Below are 22924 nucleotides of genomic sequence, written 5' to 3'. Positions count from 1 at the left end.
GTCATCTTGGTCGACTGTAGTATGTAGTTGTGGAATGTGGATCAGACGTGAAGACGGCCGAGTTGACGATTGCGTCAGGTACTGGCGAGTGCCAGACTACTGCGATAAGCACATCCCCCGCGCTACGGGTGACGAACGGACTGCGCCCTCTTATCGTAACGCTGACTCACCGACCATTCTGCCTACACAGCTCGCAGGCGCGCGGCCTCCGGCTGCTGACCTGGTTCATCCTCGCTGCGGTGTTGCGGGCCAATCAATGGCACGGTCGTAGCCGTCAGGAGCCGCTGACGGCTCATAAGAGTACTACGAAGTCGGAAATTTTCAGATCTCTCTATTCGTGATCTGCACATTTAAAGGCCATGTCCCCACTGACTGACTCACTCACTGACTCATTAGCGCCCAGCCCAAAACGCTAAGAATACAAACCTGAAACGTGCAGAGGCTGTCGATCTTAATACTGTATGCAAAGTTTAAGAGGGAATTGTTCGAAATTCCGCTCCTATGGGGGTGTAATAAGGAATGAGTGTCTTTTCGGAAATATGTCTCTATTAAGATAAGTTTGAAGCTAGAACTACGAAAATTCGTATTTGGTTTCTCAGCCAGGAACAGAAAATACGTGTATCAGTATTTTCGGAAATTCAACCACTAACAAAAACCAGAAACAAAAAAATAAGTTTTTCAGTATTTTTGGAAATTCAACTACTAACGGAGTAAATTACTGGGTGAAAGTTTTACCGAACATAAATCATTATCAAAGAACTACTCAAGCATTTTTAAAGCTTCATCTATGAAAATTATGTTTGACTTCTCGGTCAGAAATAAGAAAAATACGTCTTTCGGTGTATTTAGAAATTCAGCCTCCTAAGAGAGCGAAATAGTGGATGCAAAGTTCTATGAAATCATTCTTTGTGAAAGCCTTTTCAAAGCTAAATCTATGAAATTTCATATTTGGCATCTCTGTTACAAATTTAAAAAAATACGTATTTCACTGTTTTTGGAAATTCAGATACCAAGCGGGTGAAATAGGGCATGAAATTGTTTAAGAAAATATTTCGTTATAGCCTATTAAAAAATCTAAATCCGTGAAAATTGGTATTTCACTTCTCGGTTAGATATAAAGAAATATATATTAGGGGATGAGAAAGTTTCTATGAAAACATCATCACAAGAATGCAAAAGGCTTGATTAACAAAAACCTTGGATTATTCCAGCTCTTTGGTGAGAAATACATTCAAAAAACCATGCTCGAGAAGCCTAAATCAGCGTGAAGATTTTAGAAGTTATTACAATTTATGAACTAAATCTAAAAAAGCTATTTAGTAGTCACCACGACAAACTGAGCTTGTCAAAACTGCGTAGAAAAAGAAATGCTTCATTAATACATTAATTTTTTCCGTAGTCCTAATATATGTTAGTAAAATTATTTTTGATATCATTATCAAGCAGACGCGAGCGAAGCAGCGGGCCCTAAGCCAGTAAAGCGTTTGCACACAGCGAACACGAGACGCCCTAGAAATTACACAACGGACAAAGAGAAGAGTGAGAAGTGGACAAATCGGGTATCTATTGACCAAGGTGAGATCTATTTTTCAAAAAAGTTGGTAATTGCTTCAAAGTAGAGGAAAAATTGAAATTTTTTCACGAACAGCTGTTACCAGTTATATAACAAGTGTTAAACAGTATCAAATCACAACATAAATTAAAACTGCCCTGCTTTCTCTTCGTCTATATACTCTTCCTGAATAGTGATCGATATTAAATACCTTATGTTTCATGCTTCCTGAACAAAACTTAAAAACACAAACACGCAGAAATAAAAAACGGTTAAGTGATTTTTAAAATAACTTGTCTAAAAGTAAGAAATAAGAGATCCATTTCACGTGCCTTTGAATAACGTACAGAAAATGAGTTCAGTGTCTGACTTAAAATATTAAGATTTAAACAGTACTAGAGGATTCTTGTCTGAAGGAATTTCACTCATTGTCCAACTTACATCACAAAGGTATGAGAATCTCAACTATTTTACGTGATTTTGAGCAACATTCAAAGGCACGACAAATGTTTCTCTAATTCATGTAGGTACTCTTAATGTAACTGATGCGGATTTTCAAAACGCCATCTTCAGTAACTAATTTCCGGAATTACTATAAACTGAGCCAAGTATTTGAAAGAAAATGAGCTTTACACAATCAACGTCTCCATCGCGCCCAGACTGTACGATGGTCCTTCAATAAGTGGCTGTACATAAATTTTTCTCGATTAACTTGCGTTGAAAAAATACAGAATTTGTTTCGGGAGATCAGAGAATATTCCCCTTCAGTCCCTACAGTTTCATGAACTTCCGATAAGTTGCAGCGCTGTAGCCTTCAAAACGGCGTCTCTAATGAAGGTGCGTTCCAAACAGGGAGTTTGGCTGAAAACCAGAGGATCGCAGAAATTCATAGGCACTTGCGGAATATCTAAGGAGACCTGGCATTGAACAAAAGCACTGTGAAACGTTGGGCGAGGCGTCTGTCATCTTCGCAACAAGGTCACGCAAACCAGTTCGATCTCCCGCGTTACGGCCGGCTGCACGGAGCTGTTGACTCCCGCAATGTTGGAAATGTGCAGGCGTTGTCATTCGAGGTGATCGATGGATTACAATCAAACGCCTCGCCACACAACTGGACATCTCTGTTGGTAGTGCTGACACATTTTCGCACCAATGGCGTTACTCAAAGGCGTGTGCCCGACGGCATCCTCGCCGCCTGTCTGAAGACCATAAAGAGTAACTTAGAACCATCTCTGCGAAATTGCTTGCGCGTTACAAGGCTGATGGCGACAACATTTTGTCGAAGATCGTCAGAGGCGATGAAACATGTATTCATCACTTCGAACCCCTAACAAAACGGCAATCCATAAATTGGCGCCACATCACCTATCCTCCCGAAGGAAAAGTTAACAGCCCTAACCTCACCCGGTAAAGTGATGATCTATATTAACGACATAGGAGACAATCTGAGTAGCCGTCTTAGATTGTTTGCAGATGATGCTGTCATTTACCGCCTTGTAAAGTCACCAGACGATCAAAACGACTTGCAAAATAATTTAGATAAGATATCTGTATGGTGCGAAAAGTGACAATTGACCCTGAATAAAGAAAAGTGTAAATTTATTCACACGAGTACTAAAAGAAATCAGCTAAATTTCGATTACGCGATAAGTCACACAAATCTGAGGGCTGTAAATTCAACTAAATACTTAGGGATTACAATTACAAATAACCTAAATTGGAACGATCACATAGATAATATTGTGGGTAGAGCAAACCAAAGACTGCGATTCATTGGCAGAACACTTAGAAGGTGCAACAGGTCTACCAAAGAGACTGCTTACACCACGCTTTTCTGCCTTAATCTGGAGTATTGCTGTGCGAAGTGGCATCCACATCAGGTGGGACTGACGGATGACATCGAAAAAGTACAAAGAAGGGCAGCTCGTTTTGTATTATCGCGAGATAGTGTCACAGACATGATACGTAAATTGGAGTGGAAATCATTAAAACAAAGGCGTTTTCGTTGCGACGGGATTTTCTCATGAAATTTCAATCACCAGTTGTCTCCTCCTATTGCGAAAACATTCTGTTGGCACCCATCTACATAGGGAGAAATGATCATCACGATAAAATAAGAGACATCAGGACACGCACAGAAATAATTAAGTGCTCGTTTTTCCCGAGTGCCGTTCGAGGGTGGAACGGTAGAGAGACAGCATGAAGGTGCTTGATTGAACCCTCTGCCAGGCACTTTATTGTGAATAGCAGAGTAATCACGTAGATGTAGATGTAGACGGTCTTCTGGGACTCTGAAGGGGTTGTTCTTTTCGACGTTCTCCTTCGTGGTGCAACTATCAACTGTGAAGTGTATTGAGCTACCTTCAGGTAATTGAAGAAACGACTTTAGCGTGTTCGTTGCACCAGAGAGGAGCTCACAAAACTTCACTGAACTGTTCTCTCTCATTCACCTTACAGCCCCGACCTCACACCTTCAGACTTCCATCTGTTTGGCCCAATGACTGACGCACTCCGCGGGAAACAGTAGGTGGAAGATAGGGAGGTTATTCATGATGTAAGACGCTGGCCCCTACGTCGGTCAGAAGAGTGACACCGCGCCGTGGAGTAAGGTGATGTAAGACCGCCACATACAACATAGATTATGTTGAAAAACAGGATTTTTTAGCCAAAAGACATGTTGAATTAATACTGAATAAAACCAACCTGCTTTCAGAAGAAAAATTGCTTTAGGCTACTTACTGAACGGGCCTCGCAGGAATGAAGTCGAGCAACTGTTAGTGTAAAGATTTGTGCGCATAGGCATGTCAGATATACAGCGTGCGGTCATTTGAAAAAAAGGATAAGAAATATTGACTCCAGAGTATTACCATGCTTTCCGACTGTTTGCCACTTCAGTTTTTCTTCATTTGACGTTCATTTATTATGTCCGCTACCGTAATCGAGCAGGTGCGACATTGAGGATACAGGCCGAAACTCCAGTACTACCAAGGACTTCACTTTGGCAAGAAGTTTCCAAGACTATATCCAGTCTCGAGAAGACAAAAATGAAGCGAGAACGACTAACCAGACGCCCTCATTTGTTTACTTCTGCCTGTAACTCTTCTCCTACCTCGCAATTTTTCACAGAGTTTTCCTGAAAACCTTGCGGGACTAGAACTCCTGAAGAAGACGATACTCTCAATAAACGGCCTAGTCACAGCCTAGAGGACTGTTTCGAGATTGAATCTACGCTCTGCAGCAGATTGTGTGCTGATTTGAAATTGTCTGGGCCATTGTGAGTCGGGCATTAATATTTGAATCGGTAGAGCATTCCTCCACGAAAACAAAGTTCCAGTCTCGATTCCTGATCCAGTATACAGGTTTAATCTGCTAATAAGTTTCACATCAACTCATTTTTTGCTGCACAGTGAAAGATTCGCTCTGGTTACAGTTTACTCTTTTTGGTTCACTTGTTGCTGCACGCACGCAGGCACGTACACTAAACTGCACACATTACATGCAGCGTACGTACTATAAGCTATAGGCACTTTCGGCTAATATTACTGTAACATTACGAGTCAAACTAGCTGTAACAGAACTTGAATAGCATAAAGTTATCATTAAAAACGCACGCCGCGCGATTTGTTACGATTTGGTCGGTCATCATAATCGTAACATGCTTTTGAATACCATTAAAATATAACGGCGATACCTGTTTAGTGTTATTGCAAATAATATGTAGTAAATTAATGAGTGAGGTAGCCGATCCCATAAGAAGAGGTAAAATTTGGCATATTAAGGTGTTTTGCTTTATATCGACTAAGCAATGATACGGCGTCTTTCTTTCCGTTTACTCGTAGAAAAAAAAGCAAGTAAAGAAGTGCTAATTGTGCGTTGTGAAAAAGATAGGGGTGAGTTTTAAATAGCTACGGTGTACAATCAGACTAACAAATGGACATTTAGTTGCACGAAATCGCGGATAGCGAAGTGTGGTCATTAAACTGAGTACACCTACAGGGTGGTCAATTCCGGAATAAGTCTATTCGCATCTCACGAACGACGCGGTATTGAGACCGGTTTTTTTTTTTTTTTCAATTATATCGCGGAGAGCGGGCTCCAATTTATAAAAAGGAGAAAAGCTGTATCATTATCATTGACTGTTGGTGTCAAGCAACCGAAACTGTTCATCAAAGGGTTTCGGTGAATGAGTGGTGAATGCTAAATGGAACTGTTAACGAAGTTATGTTAAATAAAACAGAAGAGACAAGACAGTTTGGTCGTATCTGTTATTATTCCATAAACTGTAACATTTCTTCTCGTTGTACGAAGCCTTTATAGACGATCGTTATGACAATTTGTTTTGAAGGGATCTCGTTTCGAATTAAGTTTTGGGGACCTGGTCAAGAAGGGACAGTTCGTAGATCCTAACTAATGAAGCTATTCTGGAATCAGGTGCTACCGTGACCGTTGTGTGTGTCAATGGCTTAAGGACATCGTATTTCTTGCTCTAAGATCGACGCGGCTTTCCTCTTGGTATAACGGTGCTTCACGGTAACAACGACAACGCCGACGACGAATGAAGAAACGGTAGATTACGATCATGACGATTCTTCTACATTTTTATTATGTTCTTCCTGTTTACACATCTGTCTGTCGGAAACACTGATTCAGCATTCCTCGAGATGTGAACGAGATGTGAGCTCAGGGAAATAGCAGATTAGTATATTATCCATCGCTAGTGGGTGCAAGATTTTGCAGTTGAGAGGAACTATTTTGTTACCAAAATCTACTCCTTCTCTAAATTATCTATTCTGTGTAGGGTATATTTGTAGGACGTGTACTTTGACTTCGTCTGGAATTTTGTTGTCTGATATTATTGGTTCTTTTTACGCTTGATCCACGAGTAGAATGTAATCAAATTTTGAGACATGCTACACGACAAAATGTCCAAGCACGTTGCAGTGACGTCCACAGTACGGTATCGATACAGGAATAAATCTGCGTCACTACTATTGCCGTTGCACTAAACTACAGCAGATGTCAGTGTACTTTGGTGCGATATTTGCACTTTGCGATAGCCTTGTCTTTCACAAAGAAATTAGATAAAATTGAGGCATGATAAAGCCTATTAACATATCATTATCTGATAAGCCATTCAGTCGAGTCACTAGGCGTCCTGCTAAGTTCTGTTTGTGAGATAAAATTGCCAACAATCCAGGCATCAACAACTAGATCTTGCCACAAGAACTGAAAACAAAGAAAACGTCAAACAACTCCACAAATGATAACAAGAATTCCTACGTGAAGCATTTGCTACAATAAAATAACAAATTGGGTATAGTATAGTTTAGAATATACTTTAATTCTTCTTCTTCTTCACGACGCATATCAGATCGTTTACTGCTTGCTGAAGTCCACATATTTTCCTTGCTCTGCTGGAACCTCTTCCTTCTTTCAGCTGCCGACACCGCCTCATACGCACCCACCTGTCACCTTCTGTACAGTTATCTCATCTGCCAAGCGAAAGTTTGTTTTGAGCTGTATAATCGATTAGGTATTATACAGTTGTGAGCATATAAACGTTTTTTCTCATTTTGTAGGTTTCCGTACATTAATTCGCGAAGACGGAACCCTTATAGGATCACTTCACATCACTAACTGTCTGTCGTGTCTTCGTCAGGAACGGGTAGACGTATCAAGTTGAGATTCATAGCACATACTAAGACCTATGTTCCCTTGGCGAAGTAAAAGATTGAAGCTTCTAACTCAATGTACTCAAAAGACACCCACTCATCAAAACCTACAAGTTACTTTCCGTTGATCAAGAATTAGGAAATTTGGTAAGAGTTAAGGTATTACAGTACAAGTAAAGGAAAATATCCGAACTATTACTTTGTAATCGTATGACATGAAAAAACATTTTTCTGTTTGTCCGTCTGTTAAGTCCCCTTTTTCTTAGGAACAGGTAGACAAATTAATAGAAATTGATGTCACATTCGCCGGCCGCTGTGGAAGAGCGGTGCTAGGCGCTTCAGTCCGGAACCGCGCTGCTGCTGCGGTCGCAGGTTCGAATCCTGCCTCGGGTATGGATGTGTGTGATATCCTTAAGTTAGTTAGGTCTAAGTAGTTCTGAGTCTAGGGGAGTGATGACCTCAGATGTTTAGCCTCATAGTGCTTAGAGCCATTGGAACCATTTTTATGTCACATTCTGGAGTCTACGACCTCTTGACGGTGTGTATAAAAAATTTAAGCCTCTACTTCAATCCAGTGAAAATATGAGGTCATTTATGTCTCATATAACGATATTTTAACAGCATCGATATCGATAGCAGGCAAAAATCGTGATATAATCGTTCCTGGGATGAATGTGCTATCTACACTAAGATGACAAAAATCATAGCCGACCGGGGTGGCCAAGCGGTTCTAGGGGCTTCAGTCCGGAAACGCGCGACTGCTACGGTCGCAGGCTCTATCCTGCCTCGGGCACAGATGTGTGTGATGTCCTAATATTAGTTAGGTATAAGTACTTGTAAGTCCAGGGGACTGATGACCTCAGATGTTGAGTCCCCTGTGCTCAGAGCCATTTGAACGAAAATCATAGGATAGCGAGATGCACGTATACAGGTGGCAGTAGTGTCGCGTCCACAAGGTATAAAAGGGCAAGGGCAGTGCACTGGCGGAATTGTTATTTGTACTCAGATGATCCATGTGAAAAGGTTTCCGACATGATTATGGCCGCACGACACATGACGTGAATTAACAGACTTGCATGGGACAATCCATTTCGTGTTAGGGAATTCAATATTCTGATATTCACAGGGCCAAGAATGTCCCGAGAATACCAAATTTTAGGCATTACGTCTCACAACATGCAACGCAGTGGCTGACGGCAGAAGGCAGCGGCGTTTGCGTAGAGCTGTCAGTTCTAACGGACAAGCAACGCTGCGTGAAATGACAGCAGAAATGTGGGACTTACGACGAACGTGTCCGTTCGGACAGTGTGGCGAAATTAGGGCGTTAATGGGCTATGGCAACAGACGTCCGTGCGAGTGCCTTTGCTAACAGCAGAATACCGCCTGCAGTGCCTCTCCTGGGCTCGTGACCATGTCGGTTGGATCCTAGATGACTGGAAAACGGGTGATCTGGACAGATGAATCCCGATTTCAGTTGGAAACACTTTTTGGTAGAGTCCAAGGGTCGCCGGCCGCTGTGGCCTAGCGGTTATAGGCACTTCAGTCCGGAACTGCGCTGCTGCTACAGTCGAAGGGTCGAATCCTACCTCGGACATGGATATGTGTGATGTCCTTAGGTTAGTCAGGTTTAAGTAGTTGTAAGTCTAGGGGACTGATGACCTCAGATGTCAAGTCCCATAGTGCACAGAGCCTTTTGAACCATTTGAATTTGAAGTCCAATTGTGGCGCAGGCTACACATAGCCATGGACCCAAGTTGTCAACAAGCCACTCTGCAAGCTGGTGATGGCTTCATAATTGTGTGAGTTTTGTTTGCGCGGAATAAACTGGGCCCTGTGGTCTAACAGAACGATCATTGATTGGAAATGGTCGTGTTCATCTACTTGGAAACCATTTGCAGCCATTCATGGACTTCATGTTCCCAAACAACCATGGGATTTCTATGGGTGACAATGCGCCACGTCACCTGGCCACAGTTGTTCGCGACTGGTTTGAAAAACATTCTGGAGAATTTGAGCGAATGATTTTGCCATACAGACCGCTTGACATGAATTCCATCGAACATTTATGCGGTCCTAGGCGCTACAGTCTGGAACCGCGTGACCGCTACAGTAACAGGTTCGAATCCTTCCTCAGGCATGGGTGTGTGTGATGTCCTTAGGTTAGTTAGGTTTAAGTAGTTCTAAGTTATGGGGGACTGATGACCAAAGCAGTTAAGTCCCATATTGCTCAGAGCCATTTGAACCCTTTTTGAACATTTATGAAATATTATTGAGAGAAGAAATAAAAACTTTGAGGTTCGCCGATGACATTGTAATTCTGTCAGAGACAGCAAAGGACTTGGAAGAGCAGTTGAATAGAATGGACAGTGTCTTAAAAGGAGGATATAAGATGAACATCAACAAAAGCAAAACGAGGATAATGGAATGTAGTCAAATTAAATCGGGTGATGCTGAGGGAATTAGATTAGGAAATGAGACACTTAAAGTAGTAAAGGAGTTTTGCTATTTAGGAAGTAAAATAACTGATGATGGTCGAAGTAGAGAGGATATAAAATGTAGACTGGCAATGGAAAGGAAAGCGTTTCTGAAGAAGAGAAATTTGTTAACATCGAATATAGATTTATGTATCAGGAAGTCAAAAAAATATCAGGAAGTCGTTTCTGAAAGTATTTGTTTGGAGTGTAGCCATGTATGGAAGTGAAACATGGACGATAACTAGTTTGGACAAGAAGAGAATAGAAGCTTTCGAAATGTGGTGCTACAGAAGAATACTGAAGATAAGGTGGATAGATCACATAACTAATGAGGAGGTATTGAATAGAATTGGGGAGAAGAGGAGTTTGTGGCACAACTTGACGAGAAGATGGGACCGGTTGGTAGGACATGTTCTGAGGCATCAAGGGATCACAAATTTAGCATTGGAGGGCAGCGTGGAGGGTAAAAATCGTAGAGGGAGACCAAGAGATGAATACACTAAACAAATTCAGAAGGATGTAGGTTGCAGTAGGTACTGGAAAATGAAGACGCTTAGACAGGATAGAGTAGCATGGAGAGCTGCATCAAACCAGTCTCATGACTGAAGACTACAACAACAACATCGAGAGATAAGTTCGTGCACAAAATCCTGCGCTGGCAACACTTCCGCAGTTATGAACGACTCGATATGTCTGCAGGGGACTTCCAACGACTTGACACGTTGAGTCCCCACAATGCGCCGGGCAGTATGAGATCCGACACAACATTAGGAGCTAACCCATGACTTTTGTCACCTCAGTGTATTTACACAAATACGTTTGTACGGAACCTTCGGCGTGCAACTCATACTGGGACTTATCCGTTTCTTTTTTCCTTTTTTTTTTTTTTTTTTTTTAAATGTATAAACCACTGTAGCACAAACGCTGACATTATGACCACTGCTTAATACCTCGATGCCCACCTTTGGTACGCAATACAGCTGAGAGTCTCAGGTAGCACCTGAAGAAGACAGCGAGGTACGCTGTTGAAATATCGTGCGAGAACGACGCGAACATCCGGCTGGATTCCCGAATATCCAAGATGTCAACAGATCGCCGGGAAAGCATGAAGAATTACACCACTATTCTTACTTGACAAGCCCTGATCAGAGGTGCCAGCATATTTACTAATGTAAACAATCAGGTGCGCTGACAGCATTTCAGATCGCTTCGTTATGTGGTGTTTTTCCAATGTGAAATTTTAGTTACATGTGCTTGTGAAGAAGACGGGTTTACATCAGTCGAAACCATGGTCAAAGGTTGAATAAAACCACCTTTTGTTGGAAATGGTTGGCTGCTTTTAATTCATTTACTGACATGTTTTTTGTTTATTACAGAATTCTCACGAATTTATAGCAATGATTGCTTGCGACTCTACTAAATCGCAAATTTAACATTGCCGAACGTGACGAGAGATACTGTGACCTTGACAATCACTACACACTGGTAGTTTTTGCTGCGAAATTGTTAACGGAATTTTTAGGTAATTCATTGGACTGACGGCGGTTTCGACGATCTTCTACAGGCAAAATGGTTGCGAATCTTTACGGGATGGTGTCTAAATAGTGTCCCCAAGCTTTCCTTGTCACTCCTTCAACTGCGGAAAGGATTTGATTCAACAGTCTGGTGCGAAGATATATAGCACAACATACTATAAGATAACTTCCGATCCTTTCGGATACAATAAGTTTTACGTACTTGTTTTAAATTTAGTTCCTGAAGAACGACAGTTTTTTTAAAATTATCCGAATCAGTTACATCAAAAGTGGTAATTTTAAAATCCTGTGCCGTCTTGCGAAAATTTCTGCGTGTGCCCGTGCCTCACGTATCTTCAACAAGTTGAAACCGGTGCTTTTTATTGAACTGTCAATCATTTCACAACTATTGTCATCCAGTAGACTGGTTTCATTTGTTCAGTGTTTGCTTGACAAAGTAAATTAACCCAAAGAATCGACACATTCTTCATGATTTATGCAACCAACGAAACCAATCTCTGGTTAATATTTCGCGCCCCGACAATAATGTTCGATAGATTTATATGTTTCTCGCAGTCATAGCTATTACAGATAACGTATAAATTCCTGATAAACATTCTTAAGGTGTCTATATTCTGGCAATTTAGATAAAATTGGAATATGTAGTAATAGTTGGAGAGCTAATGCGTTGGCTTGTGTTAGAAGTACAATAGAATACAAACCAGATACCTTCGGTTAGAGAAGCGTTGCAGAAAACTGTCAGTGAACTCGGTTCCAGAGATGGCTTTGCGTTACATAGAAAGTGATGGCCAATAGTAGTTGTCAGTATCAACAAATTTGCCATTTCCAACTCAACCACGACATTGACCAAGAAAAATACACCGCACTGCCAATGCTTTCTGGTCATCTCTGCATGGACTGTACCATCAACTTCGATTAAGCGCTGACTCACGATAAGCCGACCGAAGCGTCCTCAGTCCCAGGTTCAGTAATATTGTGCTCGACTAACACACATACAAGGGCCGAGCCAGTTGGGACATCCCTTCTGCAATACATGCAGAACGATTAAACACACTAAGTTAAAGTGGACAGGATAATAAATTTGTCTCACTCACCTAAGTAATTTTTTAACTTTATTGTTGTCGAGATGAGACACCCACCTTTTTAAAAAAAAATGTAGCTATGTACTTTTTAGGGTTCTGTATCACCAATGCTAAAAACGAAACCCTTGTAGGATGACTTGGCCGTCTGTTAAAATCCATTTTTTCTCAGGAACGTTGAGTGTTATCAAGTTGAAATTTATGTGAAAAAAATTAAGTTGCTAAGTAAATGATCACGTATTTGATACTCGCAAAGTCACTCGTCAAAACCCATAGTGCAACTACCTATTATACAAAATTAAGTTAGTACTGAAGTCTCAGAACGCGAATCATACTCGCATTTGCCCGGTTTTTTTTTCTGTAGGATTCCAAATATTCCTGGAAGAAGACTTCACTGACGTAACATGTGTAGAACTTGATCAAATAGCAAGAAGACAACAGCATCACATACGACTGCCCCATCGTCATGAGAAGAGATGCCAAAATGTCTTTACCTACTGTACCAGATGACAGCATTCAGTTTCTCAAAGCCTGCAGTAGTAATCTTGATTACGACAAAAATACACGAGAGTTAGGAAAACCTGCAGATTAAAGAGACATAGCTGTATGTTATCAAGAGCTCAGATGGGAAGAAAATACTTCGTATGCAAGAAACGGAAGTGTGAAAGGCGGAGGGGAATATAAACACGTGGAGGGCAAATATAAGTGACCTGGAGAACAGAGTTCCATGGTACAAAGACGAGCAGCAACGAAAGGAAATATAGTACTAATCTGACCATAGCAGACGTTGGAAGTGACCACCATTGATCTCTTGACACTTTTTGGGCCTGGTCAGCAAGTTGTTGAAGGCGGATCAAAGCTGGACTGCTGGAATTGCGGCAGTCTCATCCGAAATGTTCTGCTGCAGTTCTTGAAGGCTATAAGGGCTGCTGCGACACACCTTAAACACAATCAGCGTGAAACTGTCAAACATGTACAGCTAACTTCAGAGGGAGACATTAGGAGAAACTCGTCGCTTACGAGGTTGCAAGAGCCCACGTTTCAAAATAATTCAAAAAGCATATTGATTTCGGTATCTTATATCTTTCGTAATGACAACAACGATGAATTAGAGAAACGCGGTTTCATACAGAAGAGTACCGACAAATTTTCCTCTCGCCTGCCATCCGTGACGGGAATAATTAAGAAAGAAAATTATATTGGTACTCTCCACGGCAAGCGTTACAGTCGCTTGTGGAATACAGGTGTAGATGTTGGCCGGCCATTGTGGCCGAGCGGTTCTAGGCGCTTCAGTCTGGAACCGCGCGACCGCAACGGTCGCAGGTTCGAATCCTGCTTCGGGCATGGATGTGTGTGATGTCCTTAGGTTAGTTAGGTTTAGTTAGGTTTAAGTAGTTCTAAGTTCTAGGGGACTGATGACCTCAGCTGTTAGGTCCCGTAGAGCTCAGAGCCATTTGAACCTTTTTCTTTTTTTGTGGATGTTGTGACATAATTTCATAATTGATTATCGACGAAAAGTCGGTCGGTTGAAACGTGCAACAAGCTCTTTATGTAGACGAAATGTGATTCGATTAACAGCCCCAACTGAGGATCATATTGAGTAAACTGAAACTCCGCTTCAGTTGTAAATGACATTGTAGAACTCAATATGAAGCTCAATTTAAGTCACGTGAATCCTATCTTTTCTGATAAATAAGACATATTTATAACAGCAGCGCAATATTGCTCATTCCATAGCTTTCGAATTTGTATTTTAGGATTTCTGTAAAAAATCCGTATTTCGATTGCTGAAACCTGTTAAGCTCATCGGTTGTAGGGTACCATAATGTGAGCATCAATAACACCGATACACCGTAATAGGATAATAGGTTACATGGAGGATCTCCTATTTGGCGACTTCTAAAATCATCTTCTTCTTCTGAAATTTCCATATTACGTCAACTGTGACCTGTTAACGTTCCCATCTTTTTCTTGGCCTACCAGGATCTATTTTCACTTTTGGCTTAAAGTTGTTTATCTGACATGGCAGTCTCTCTGGATCTGTTCTTTGCAGGCGTTCATTGTATTTCCTTTTGTTTTCATCCAGCTTTTCTTTCACACTCCGAATTTTCAATTCCTTTCGAATATCTTTCCTTTTACATCCGTTCGCCACCCTAGGAAATCTGATTTGTATAGCCTATCTTGTATTTGTTTCTCTTGCCTTTTTCTCCAAACTCACGATTCATTTTCATGTAACGGAGTTGTTAATGCAACTGTTTTATAAAATTTGTGTCGTCTTCCTACCCGTGTTTTACGCTTTACATTTATGTTCATTATTCCACAGATGCTTCTAAATCTATTCAATTGTATACCTTCTTCGTATTCGTACGATATTGTACATCCAAGATTGTGATATCCCACATCGTTACTTACCCCCACCGGTGTCTCACACCTGGCAACGGTAGCGCACGTTTCCGACAGACCTTCTAATGGCTCCGACCGCGAGCGCCCTCTGCCGCCGCGATGTAGTGTGGCCGGCGGCTGCTACACGGCCCATCTCACTCGCAGGCTTCGGTACACTTCAGTCCTACTCAGCTCTCGACAGTTCGCTCATGCATTAGTAGAAGGAACTTCACATTGCACGGTGCTCTTTAGTTTGCTTCTTGTAGTAGCTGGAATTTTTTTTTTAATTTCTTCGCAACGTTTGGAGAATGCTGTAAGTTAAGTAAAACTACAGTTTACTGTATTTACGTGTTCGCTTATCATTTCTGCCCCTGCCCAGCTTCCCTACAACGAAAGCTGCTGCAACACTCCGTAGCCCTCTGTACCGTTGGGTATGAAGAAGTACACAACAAAGATAGTTACAATACATTACCTATTTAACTATTGTCCAGCTTGGACATGCCTCGGAGGCAGAAATGGTCAGAAACAGTCGAAACTATGGACTTTACCCACTCGAGCAGGAAAGCATGGAGTCTTCTGAGAAAACTGGGAGTTAAGTGCACCAGCATGCAGAAAAAATTCCGAGGTAACACCAGACCAAATTGCTTCCCACATCGTTACTACCTCAAGAGTACCTCCTGACAAAAAACATACAAGACATATCAGACGACAGCTTCGTGACCTGAAAAAGAAGTTATCTCCCTCATATGAGTATACCTATCCCTACACAGTTTCAGACATTGACTCTGGACTGAAGGACCTCAAACCTCTTAAGACACCTGAATTCGATGGTATCCATCCACAATTCCTGATCCATATGGGAGGAAAAGCTAAGAAATGGCTGGCAGAATTCTTCACTGACATCCTGCTGACTGGTCAACTTCCATTGGAGTTTAAAAAGGCGAAGATAATATCTGTTCTGAAACCTGGCAAACCCAGCAACAAGGTAGAAAACTATCGTCCCATTTCCCTACTCAGCTGCTGCTACAAGCTTTTTGAAAGGCTAATATATAACAGAATAAGTAGCGCGTTCCAGTTGATCAGGCAGGCTTCAGACCAGGGCGTAGCTGCTGCGACCAAGTATTGTCTCTCACATCCTTCATAGAGTCAGGATACCAAAAGAAGCAGAAAAATCTGTGGCATTTTTTTGATCTAACTGCCGCCTTCGACACCGTGTGGAGAGAAGGCCTTATCTACAAATTTCTCCGCATCATACCCTGCAGAACAATGACTCGACTGATTAACAGCATGCTAAGTGATCGGAAGTTCAAGGTAGTCACTGGAAGCAACATAAGTAAAGAGAGGAAGCTGAACAACGGATTGCCTCAAGGATCACTTCTCTCACCCTTACTGTTCAACCTATATCTATCTGATCTACCTGACACTTTGTCCAGAAAATACTGCTGTACCGATGACCTGGCTCTAGCCGTAAAACACCAGGAAATGAAGACAACAGAAGAGATTCTAGCCAATGACCTGTCTGCGTTGGATAATTACTTCAAAATCTGGAGACTCCAACCCAGTGTGAGTAAAACAGAAGTGTGTTGCTTCCATCTAAATAACCAGTTTGCGAACGTAAAACTGGAAGTAAGTTTCAGAGACAGAATTCTTCGTCATAATTTGAACCCAAAATATCTTGGTGTCATCCTGGATCGTACACTATGCTTCAGACAACACCTTCTTAACTTAGCTCAAAAACTGAGGACTCGAAACAACATCCTCCATAAGCTATGCGGAACTACCTGGGGATCTTCAGCAACCACCCTGCGATCTTCAGCTCTGGGCTTGGTGTACTCAAGTGCTGAGTATTGTGCACCTGTTTGGATGAACAGTCATCATACAAGGCTTGTTGATACCCAGCTGAATACAACAATGAGCATAATATCTGGCGCAATCAGATCTACTCCAGTTTATTGGCTTCCACTCTTAACCGGTATAATGCCTCCTGATCTACGCAGATGTACTGCCCTTATGAGAGAATTCCACAAGATCTCCAGGAATTCTAACCTACCCGTGCATACCGACCTGCCACTTTTAAATCGCAAGAGACTGAAATCACGCCATCCAACTCTGTGCGATACTGCTGACATGGTTGCTAAGAATTTCAAACCTCTTGAAGTATGGAAAGGTCGGTGGGAAGCAGTGACAGATGTGCACCTGCATAACATCTTCTCAGGTGCTAAACGTCCAAGTGGATTCGACTTAGCACGCAAGACCTGGTCTACTCTCAACAGAATCCGTACCGGCCATGGGCGATGCAGGGATGCTCTCTTTAAGTGGAAGAAGCTACCTGATGCAGCTTGTGACCGCGGGGCTCCATACCAGACTGTTCACCACAATGTCAGTGAATGCAGGATTCGAGCCTATCACGGCGCGAAAGAGGACTTCCTGCTAGCAACTCCAGATGCAGTGCGCTGGATTGTAGGACTGGATATACAGTTGTAAAGACAAACTCAAGTTTCTTGTGTGTCAATATGTACATATGTATAGGTAATTTAATTTCGTGATATGTCTGTATTAGCCATACGCTAAATAATAACCTGTTTAACTGTTCTTTCATTAATTCCTATCCTAGTTCTTAATGAATATATTAGAATTACTAGAAGAATTACTGGAAGATATTTTTTGTATTATATTCTATACATATTTTATGGTTAAGACATTCATTTTTCTTATTCATCCCCCTCCCCCCCCCCCCCCCTGAGAAAAATCAGTTTAAGATCATCAGCATACAGGAGTGATTTTAGTTTTATCGAATTTTTCTGTAGTTGTACCACCGTGTTCATCCCAGTATCCAGTCTGCAAACTACATCTTCAATGTAAATATTGAACACCGTAAGGGATAAACTACAGCCTCATCTCAGCCCTTTATTTATTTGTACCTGTTTTGTATATACACCTTCTATTAAACAACTCGTGTTTCCCTATACAGACTTTTGATAGCTATATAAACTGTAAAGAGTAAACTCTGTGCTCCATAATTCTCTCTAACTTCTCGCTAACCACATTATCAAAAGCGTTCTCAAAATCTATAAAAACGTTATGTGTCTCTTTGTTAAATTAACTCTGCGTTTCAATAAGTTGTCGTAAAATAAAAACTGGATCAGTTGTTGGTCGTTCATTTCTAAGTATGACCTGTTCTTACATTAGTAAACATCGTGCTATTCTTTTCAGCCTTGTGTTTAAAATTCTTGCCTAAAGTCTCTAGCTGTGTCAAGTAAACCCTCTGTAGTTTTCACACATATTATTCAAATAAATTGTATCCTTTTCTGTTTTGTTTAATGCTGTCAAACTCTTGTAACAATTAGATATTAGAATCTTTTTCAAATCATTTATATAAATATATCCGCTTCTTCTTTTTGCTAACGTTGATCCTGTCTATTATGGGCTCCACTGTACTCATGTTTCGGCAAATCTATACTTACTAAAAACCAGTGCAACACTGACCTTTAAATCGTTTTCTTGTAAGAAAAACACATGAATACACTATATTTTTCCTTTCTCTGAGAGATAGGGAGGAGTCGCGCCTCTCCCATCTCTCCCCCCCCCCCCCCCCCCTCTTTCCTTACCCACAGCCATTGGCGCCAGACACTTCACCGTGGCAGTTACGGATGGAGGGCGTTCTGAACTATGGCTCCAAAAGACAGCAGCAGAGGTAGAGCCTGTACTGCCTCAGAACACAATCGTGCGACAGCATTACCGAATGTTTTGTGTGCTCTGCTTTGCTTTCTATTGGTCCTTGCTCATTTTTTGTATTTTTCCCCCTTGTTTTGAAACAAGTGAAGATACTAATCCTGGTCCATTAGGATGGTCGATACAATTCTCCCAACACCAGAAGCGATAGGCGATTCCGTCGACCATATATGTCAGTTCTACCCTTGCAGGACCACGGATCAATCTAGTGCGCTGCCAGCCCTTCAAGAGAAAGATGGGGCTTACTGCCTAACACCTCAAGCTTCCCCGTAGCGTTCGGACTTTCCTTTGTTTATGGCCCCGGGCCGTCAGCTACATAACACTATCCCTACAAAAGTATACGATATACACTTTAACGTGACTGCAGGCCACAAGCGTAAACAAACGTGACCCTCGACACCTGTGGGAAAGGTTGACATGCAGGGCAACAAGTTCCGCCCTTCCCTTGAATGTGTGTGAGTTCCTAAGGGACCAAACTACTGAGTTCATCGGTCCCTAGACTTACACACTGCTCAAACTAACTTATACTAAGAACAACACAAACACGCATGCCCGAGGGAGGACTCGAACCTCCGGCGGCAGGGGTCGCGCAGTCAATGACATGGCGTCTCAAACCGCGCGGCACCATTGCATACAAAAACCTTATAGACTGGGCTTTCAAACTCGTCGATGTTGATGTGTCTGGTTGCTTTGAAGTTCTTACTCATTCGATGTCACGTGAGTAACAATTCCATCAGTGACATTTCACCTATTCTGAAACTACAAAAGTATACTATTGCTGATGTGGTTGTGGAGTGGAAATGCGAAGGAACAGGCACAGTTAAACCAAGACCAGGAAGATCTCACGTACTGACGAACAAGGACCATGGTACATTGCGGACAGTGGTTGTAAAATTTTTTGTAGATGATTGTCACAGGCGATGGAACATGGGTTCATCACTTCGCACTGGAACACAACAGCAATCCATGTAGTGGTGCAACACCGTCTCTGTTCAGAAGAAAAAGTCCAAAGCCACCCCTCCGCCGGTGCACCTAAATCTACCTCTACATATACACTCTGCAACACACCGTGAAGTGCATGGCAGAGGGTATACCAGTTATTAGGTTTTGAGTGGAAGAAAAATGATTGAATGCCTCTGTGCGTACAGTAATTATTCTAATCTTAGCCCCACAAGCCTTATGTGAGCGATACGTAGAGGGTTGTAGTATAATCCTAGAGACATCATTTAAAGCCGTTTCTTGAAACTTTGTTAACAGGCTTTCTCGGGATAGTTTACGTTTACCTTCAGTAGGCTACCACTTCAGTTTCTTCAGTATCTCTCTGACACTCTCCAACCGATCAAACAAACCAGTGACCATTCGTGCTGCCCTTCTCTGAAAGTCATGGCGACGATCTTCTGGGACTCTGAAGGGGTTATCCTGTTCGACGTCTTCCATCACGGTGCAACAACCAACTCTGAAGTGTATTGTGCTACCCCTAGGAAACTAAAGAAACTAGCGTGTTCATCGCCACAAAAATGCAAACGAACTACTTCTTCATCATGACAATGCAAGGCCTCAGATAAATCTGCGCACCCAAGAATAGCTCGTAAAACTTCATTGGTCTGTTCTTCCCCGTCCACGTTACAGCCTGGATCTCGCACCTTCCGACTTCCACTATGTCTGGCTCAGTGACGGATGCATTACACGGGAAGCAATACATGTATGATGACTAGGTTATTAATGCAGCAAGACGTTTGCTCCGACGTAGACCACTAGAATGGGGCCACGCGGACATACCGGTGCCGTAAGGGTGTCGCATTAAACGGAGGTCATGTTGAAAAACAGGATTTTGTAGCCAAACGAGTGGGGAATAATATGGTTTTTTGCAATCCTGAATAAAAGCAACCTGTTTTCAGAAAAAGAAGTTCTGCATTACTTATTGAATGCCCCTACAAAAGAAGAAAACAAAAAACTGTAAGTCATAGCACTAAGTAAAACGGTGTAAGCAGGTCTCTCTGTAATTCTACTGCAGTTACTTACTGAGGCTGGTAGCGTTGTACATGGCATAGTTCAGGCCCGACATTTACAGTAGCTCATGCAGCTATAATTAGAACCATCTCCATGTAAAACTGCCACATTGAATAGTCTGATCAATGTTACTTGATAGTTGACAAGTCAAGCACTGGAACTGGTTTCCTCCAATGAGAGCGCTCAACGTCACGCTCGAACTGTTCGCCTTTGCCAAATTGTCGCAACAATTGCTCAGTTCGCTTCTGATCCCTTGTCTGGCATTCTTTCTTGATGTGTTTGGATCCCGTGTCAGGGGTACTTTTATTTTCTATTTCATCATACATGATAATCACACTAGAAGCAACACATGCAAATAACGATGCTAATGAAATGCACACGTTTCATACACAGCACTAACTAAAGCTACTGGCTCCTTTCGCAGAAGACGCGATTCAGCGTCAGATATGCAGTTATTATAATCAAAGAGATCGGCTTACATTAGATAAGCTTTACACAACATTGCGTGAAACCGAGTTTTTTAAGGCTGCAATTGATCATTGTGACTGGGATCACAGTCAAAAATATGATGTCTTCACTCAGTGATGTGCTTTAACGCAATGGCTAGCGTATCAATATGCCATGTAGGTTCAAATCGCATAAAATTCCATGAAACCTTTTTATTTCTAAATTTAATCACAAGAGTTTGAATACCGTTTTTATTCAATGAATTGTTTTAAATGTATTTTTTATTTGTAATTCTTTGCCACATATTTTCCATCATGGTACTGACATTTTTATTTGCTCTTATTTTACTACTTATTCTTTTTTCGTCTGGAATCTTAATGTGTCTCCTATAATCTGCAACCAAGTACCAACGAAGACTGTCCATCAGTTGGTAATGCGGCAGTTCGTGTAGCGTCTCAGAGGATAGCTTCAGGCGACTAATGATAGCAACAAATTACGTTTTGCTTTTAACGCTGGAACTGAAGTTTTTCTGTCTCGAGTTTGCTCATAGAGCTTACCCTTAAACACCATGATCAAAGTGATCGTGAATTTTGTTCTCTGCAGATGTCGACCGCTGTTTCCTCGGATATACTGCACGTTACGAGGTCGTGGTTAACTTACAACACGAGTTAAAATACACTGCTACAAAACGCGTCTCCACCTGCAGGCCATTTTGGACAAAAACACGCTTTTCCGCGAATGGAAATTTACACGCAATTCTGCCCCAAACGCCACCTAAACCGGCTGCGCCGTGAGATAAAGGTGGCCGTGCAAAACTACAGGCATCAAAACTGAGCAGGCAAAATAGCCATGCTTCGTATTGAAGATGGCTCGGCCTTGTGAATAACCAAACAGTTCTTAAGAAAGTGGCATCGTCTTCCTCCTCTACAAGCCGTCCGTCAGAGGGGTTGTCTACGATTCTGACGCGAAGGTAAATGTCTTGGCTGACAGCTTTGCGGATAGCTTCACGCCGATAGAGGATAGTATAGATTAAAAGAACACACAAACTGTGCAACGACGGCTGCCCACTTTCCTCGCAGAAGATGCAGGCAACGCTACAGAACCCATCACTAAGGAAGAAGTAGACGCCCAACTTCGCTCCATAAATACCAGGAAGGCCTGCGGATGTGACCAGGTGGAAGCTCTTATGCTGAAACAACTGCCACCTGATGCACTGCGGCCTGTCACAAATGCCTTCAACTACGGTTTGCGGACTGGCGACTACCCCTCTGCGTGGAAACACGCAGAGATGGTTGCCATTCCCAAACAAGGCAAAGACGCTAAGGTTCCACAAAACTGTCGTCCGATAAGTCTGCTCCCTAGCTCCCTATTCTATCTAAAGTCTTGGACAGACTCTATATCAAACGGCTCTGGGAGCACATGAACAGGCAGGGGCTGATTCCCGCAGAGCAGTTCGGTTTCCTGCACGGCCACAGCACGCAACACCAACTACTGCGTGCTGTCGAGGGCGCGAAGAGAGCCCTGGAACGTCTAGAGTACTCAGGGGCGCAAGGCCTTTGACTGCGTGTGGTACGAGGGCCTCCTCTACAAGCTTTTTGTACTGGGGGTTCCGACGCCACACGTCAGATCCATCGCGTCATACTTGCGTGACCGGACGTTCCACGTTCGTGCCGAAGACGGCGTCTCAACAAATAGGCCTATAAGAGCGGGAGTGCCGCAGGTGTTGGTGCTCGGGCCCCTGCTGTACTCTCTGTATACATCTGACGTGCCACGCACCAAGAGAGTATCACTCAAACTACACGCGGATGACACGGCACTCTACGCTGTTTTCCTAAGGGTCTTCGTCATTCGCCGCGGCTTACAGGAGGCAACGAAATTCCGGCTGAGATTTGATACCACTAAAAGTCAGGCCGTCGTAATAACGAAACGTAGAATGCCCATGGACCCTCAGCCGTTGCGAATCATGGGAGGCCCCATCCCATGATCTTGCACGGCTAAATATCTGGGGGCAACCCTTCATAGGCACCTTACCAGGAAACCG

At 42.4% G+C, this 22924-nt stretch overlaps 1 protein-coding gene across 1 annotated transcript in view; it reads left to right on the top strand.

Annotated features, from left to right (window-relative positions):
* Positions 1–22924, top strand: part of LOC126358740 (ionotropic receptor 21a) — a 227825-nt gene that overhangs the window by 188992 nt on the left and 15909 nt on the right. The window contains exon 9 of the mRNA XM_050007578.1: positions 8719–8727. Coding sequence (XP_049863535.1) covers positions 8719–8727 — 9 coding nt within the window. The remainder of the gene's footprint in view (positions 1–8718; positions 8728–22924) is intronic.

This window comes from Schistocerca gregaria, chromosome 1 (assembly GCF_023897955.1).
Source record: "Schistocerca gregaria isolate iqSchGreg1 chromosome 1, iqSchGreg1.2, whole genome shotgun sequence".
Classification (NCBI taxonomy): Eukaryota; Metazoa; Arthropoda; class Insecta; order Orthoptera; family Acrididae; genus Schistocerca; species Schistocerca gregaria.
The sequence above is the reverse complement of the archived record's forward strand: the minus strand, read 5'-3'. Positions and strand labels throughout refer to the sequence as shown.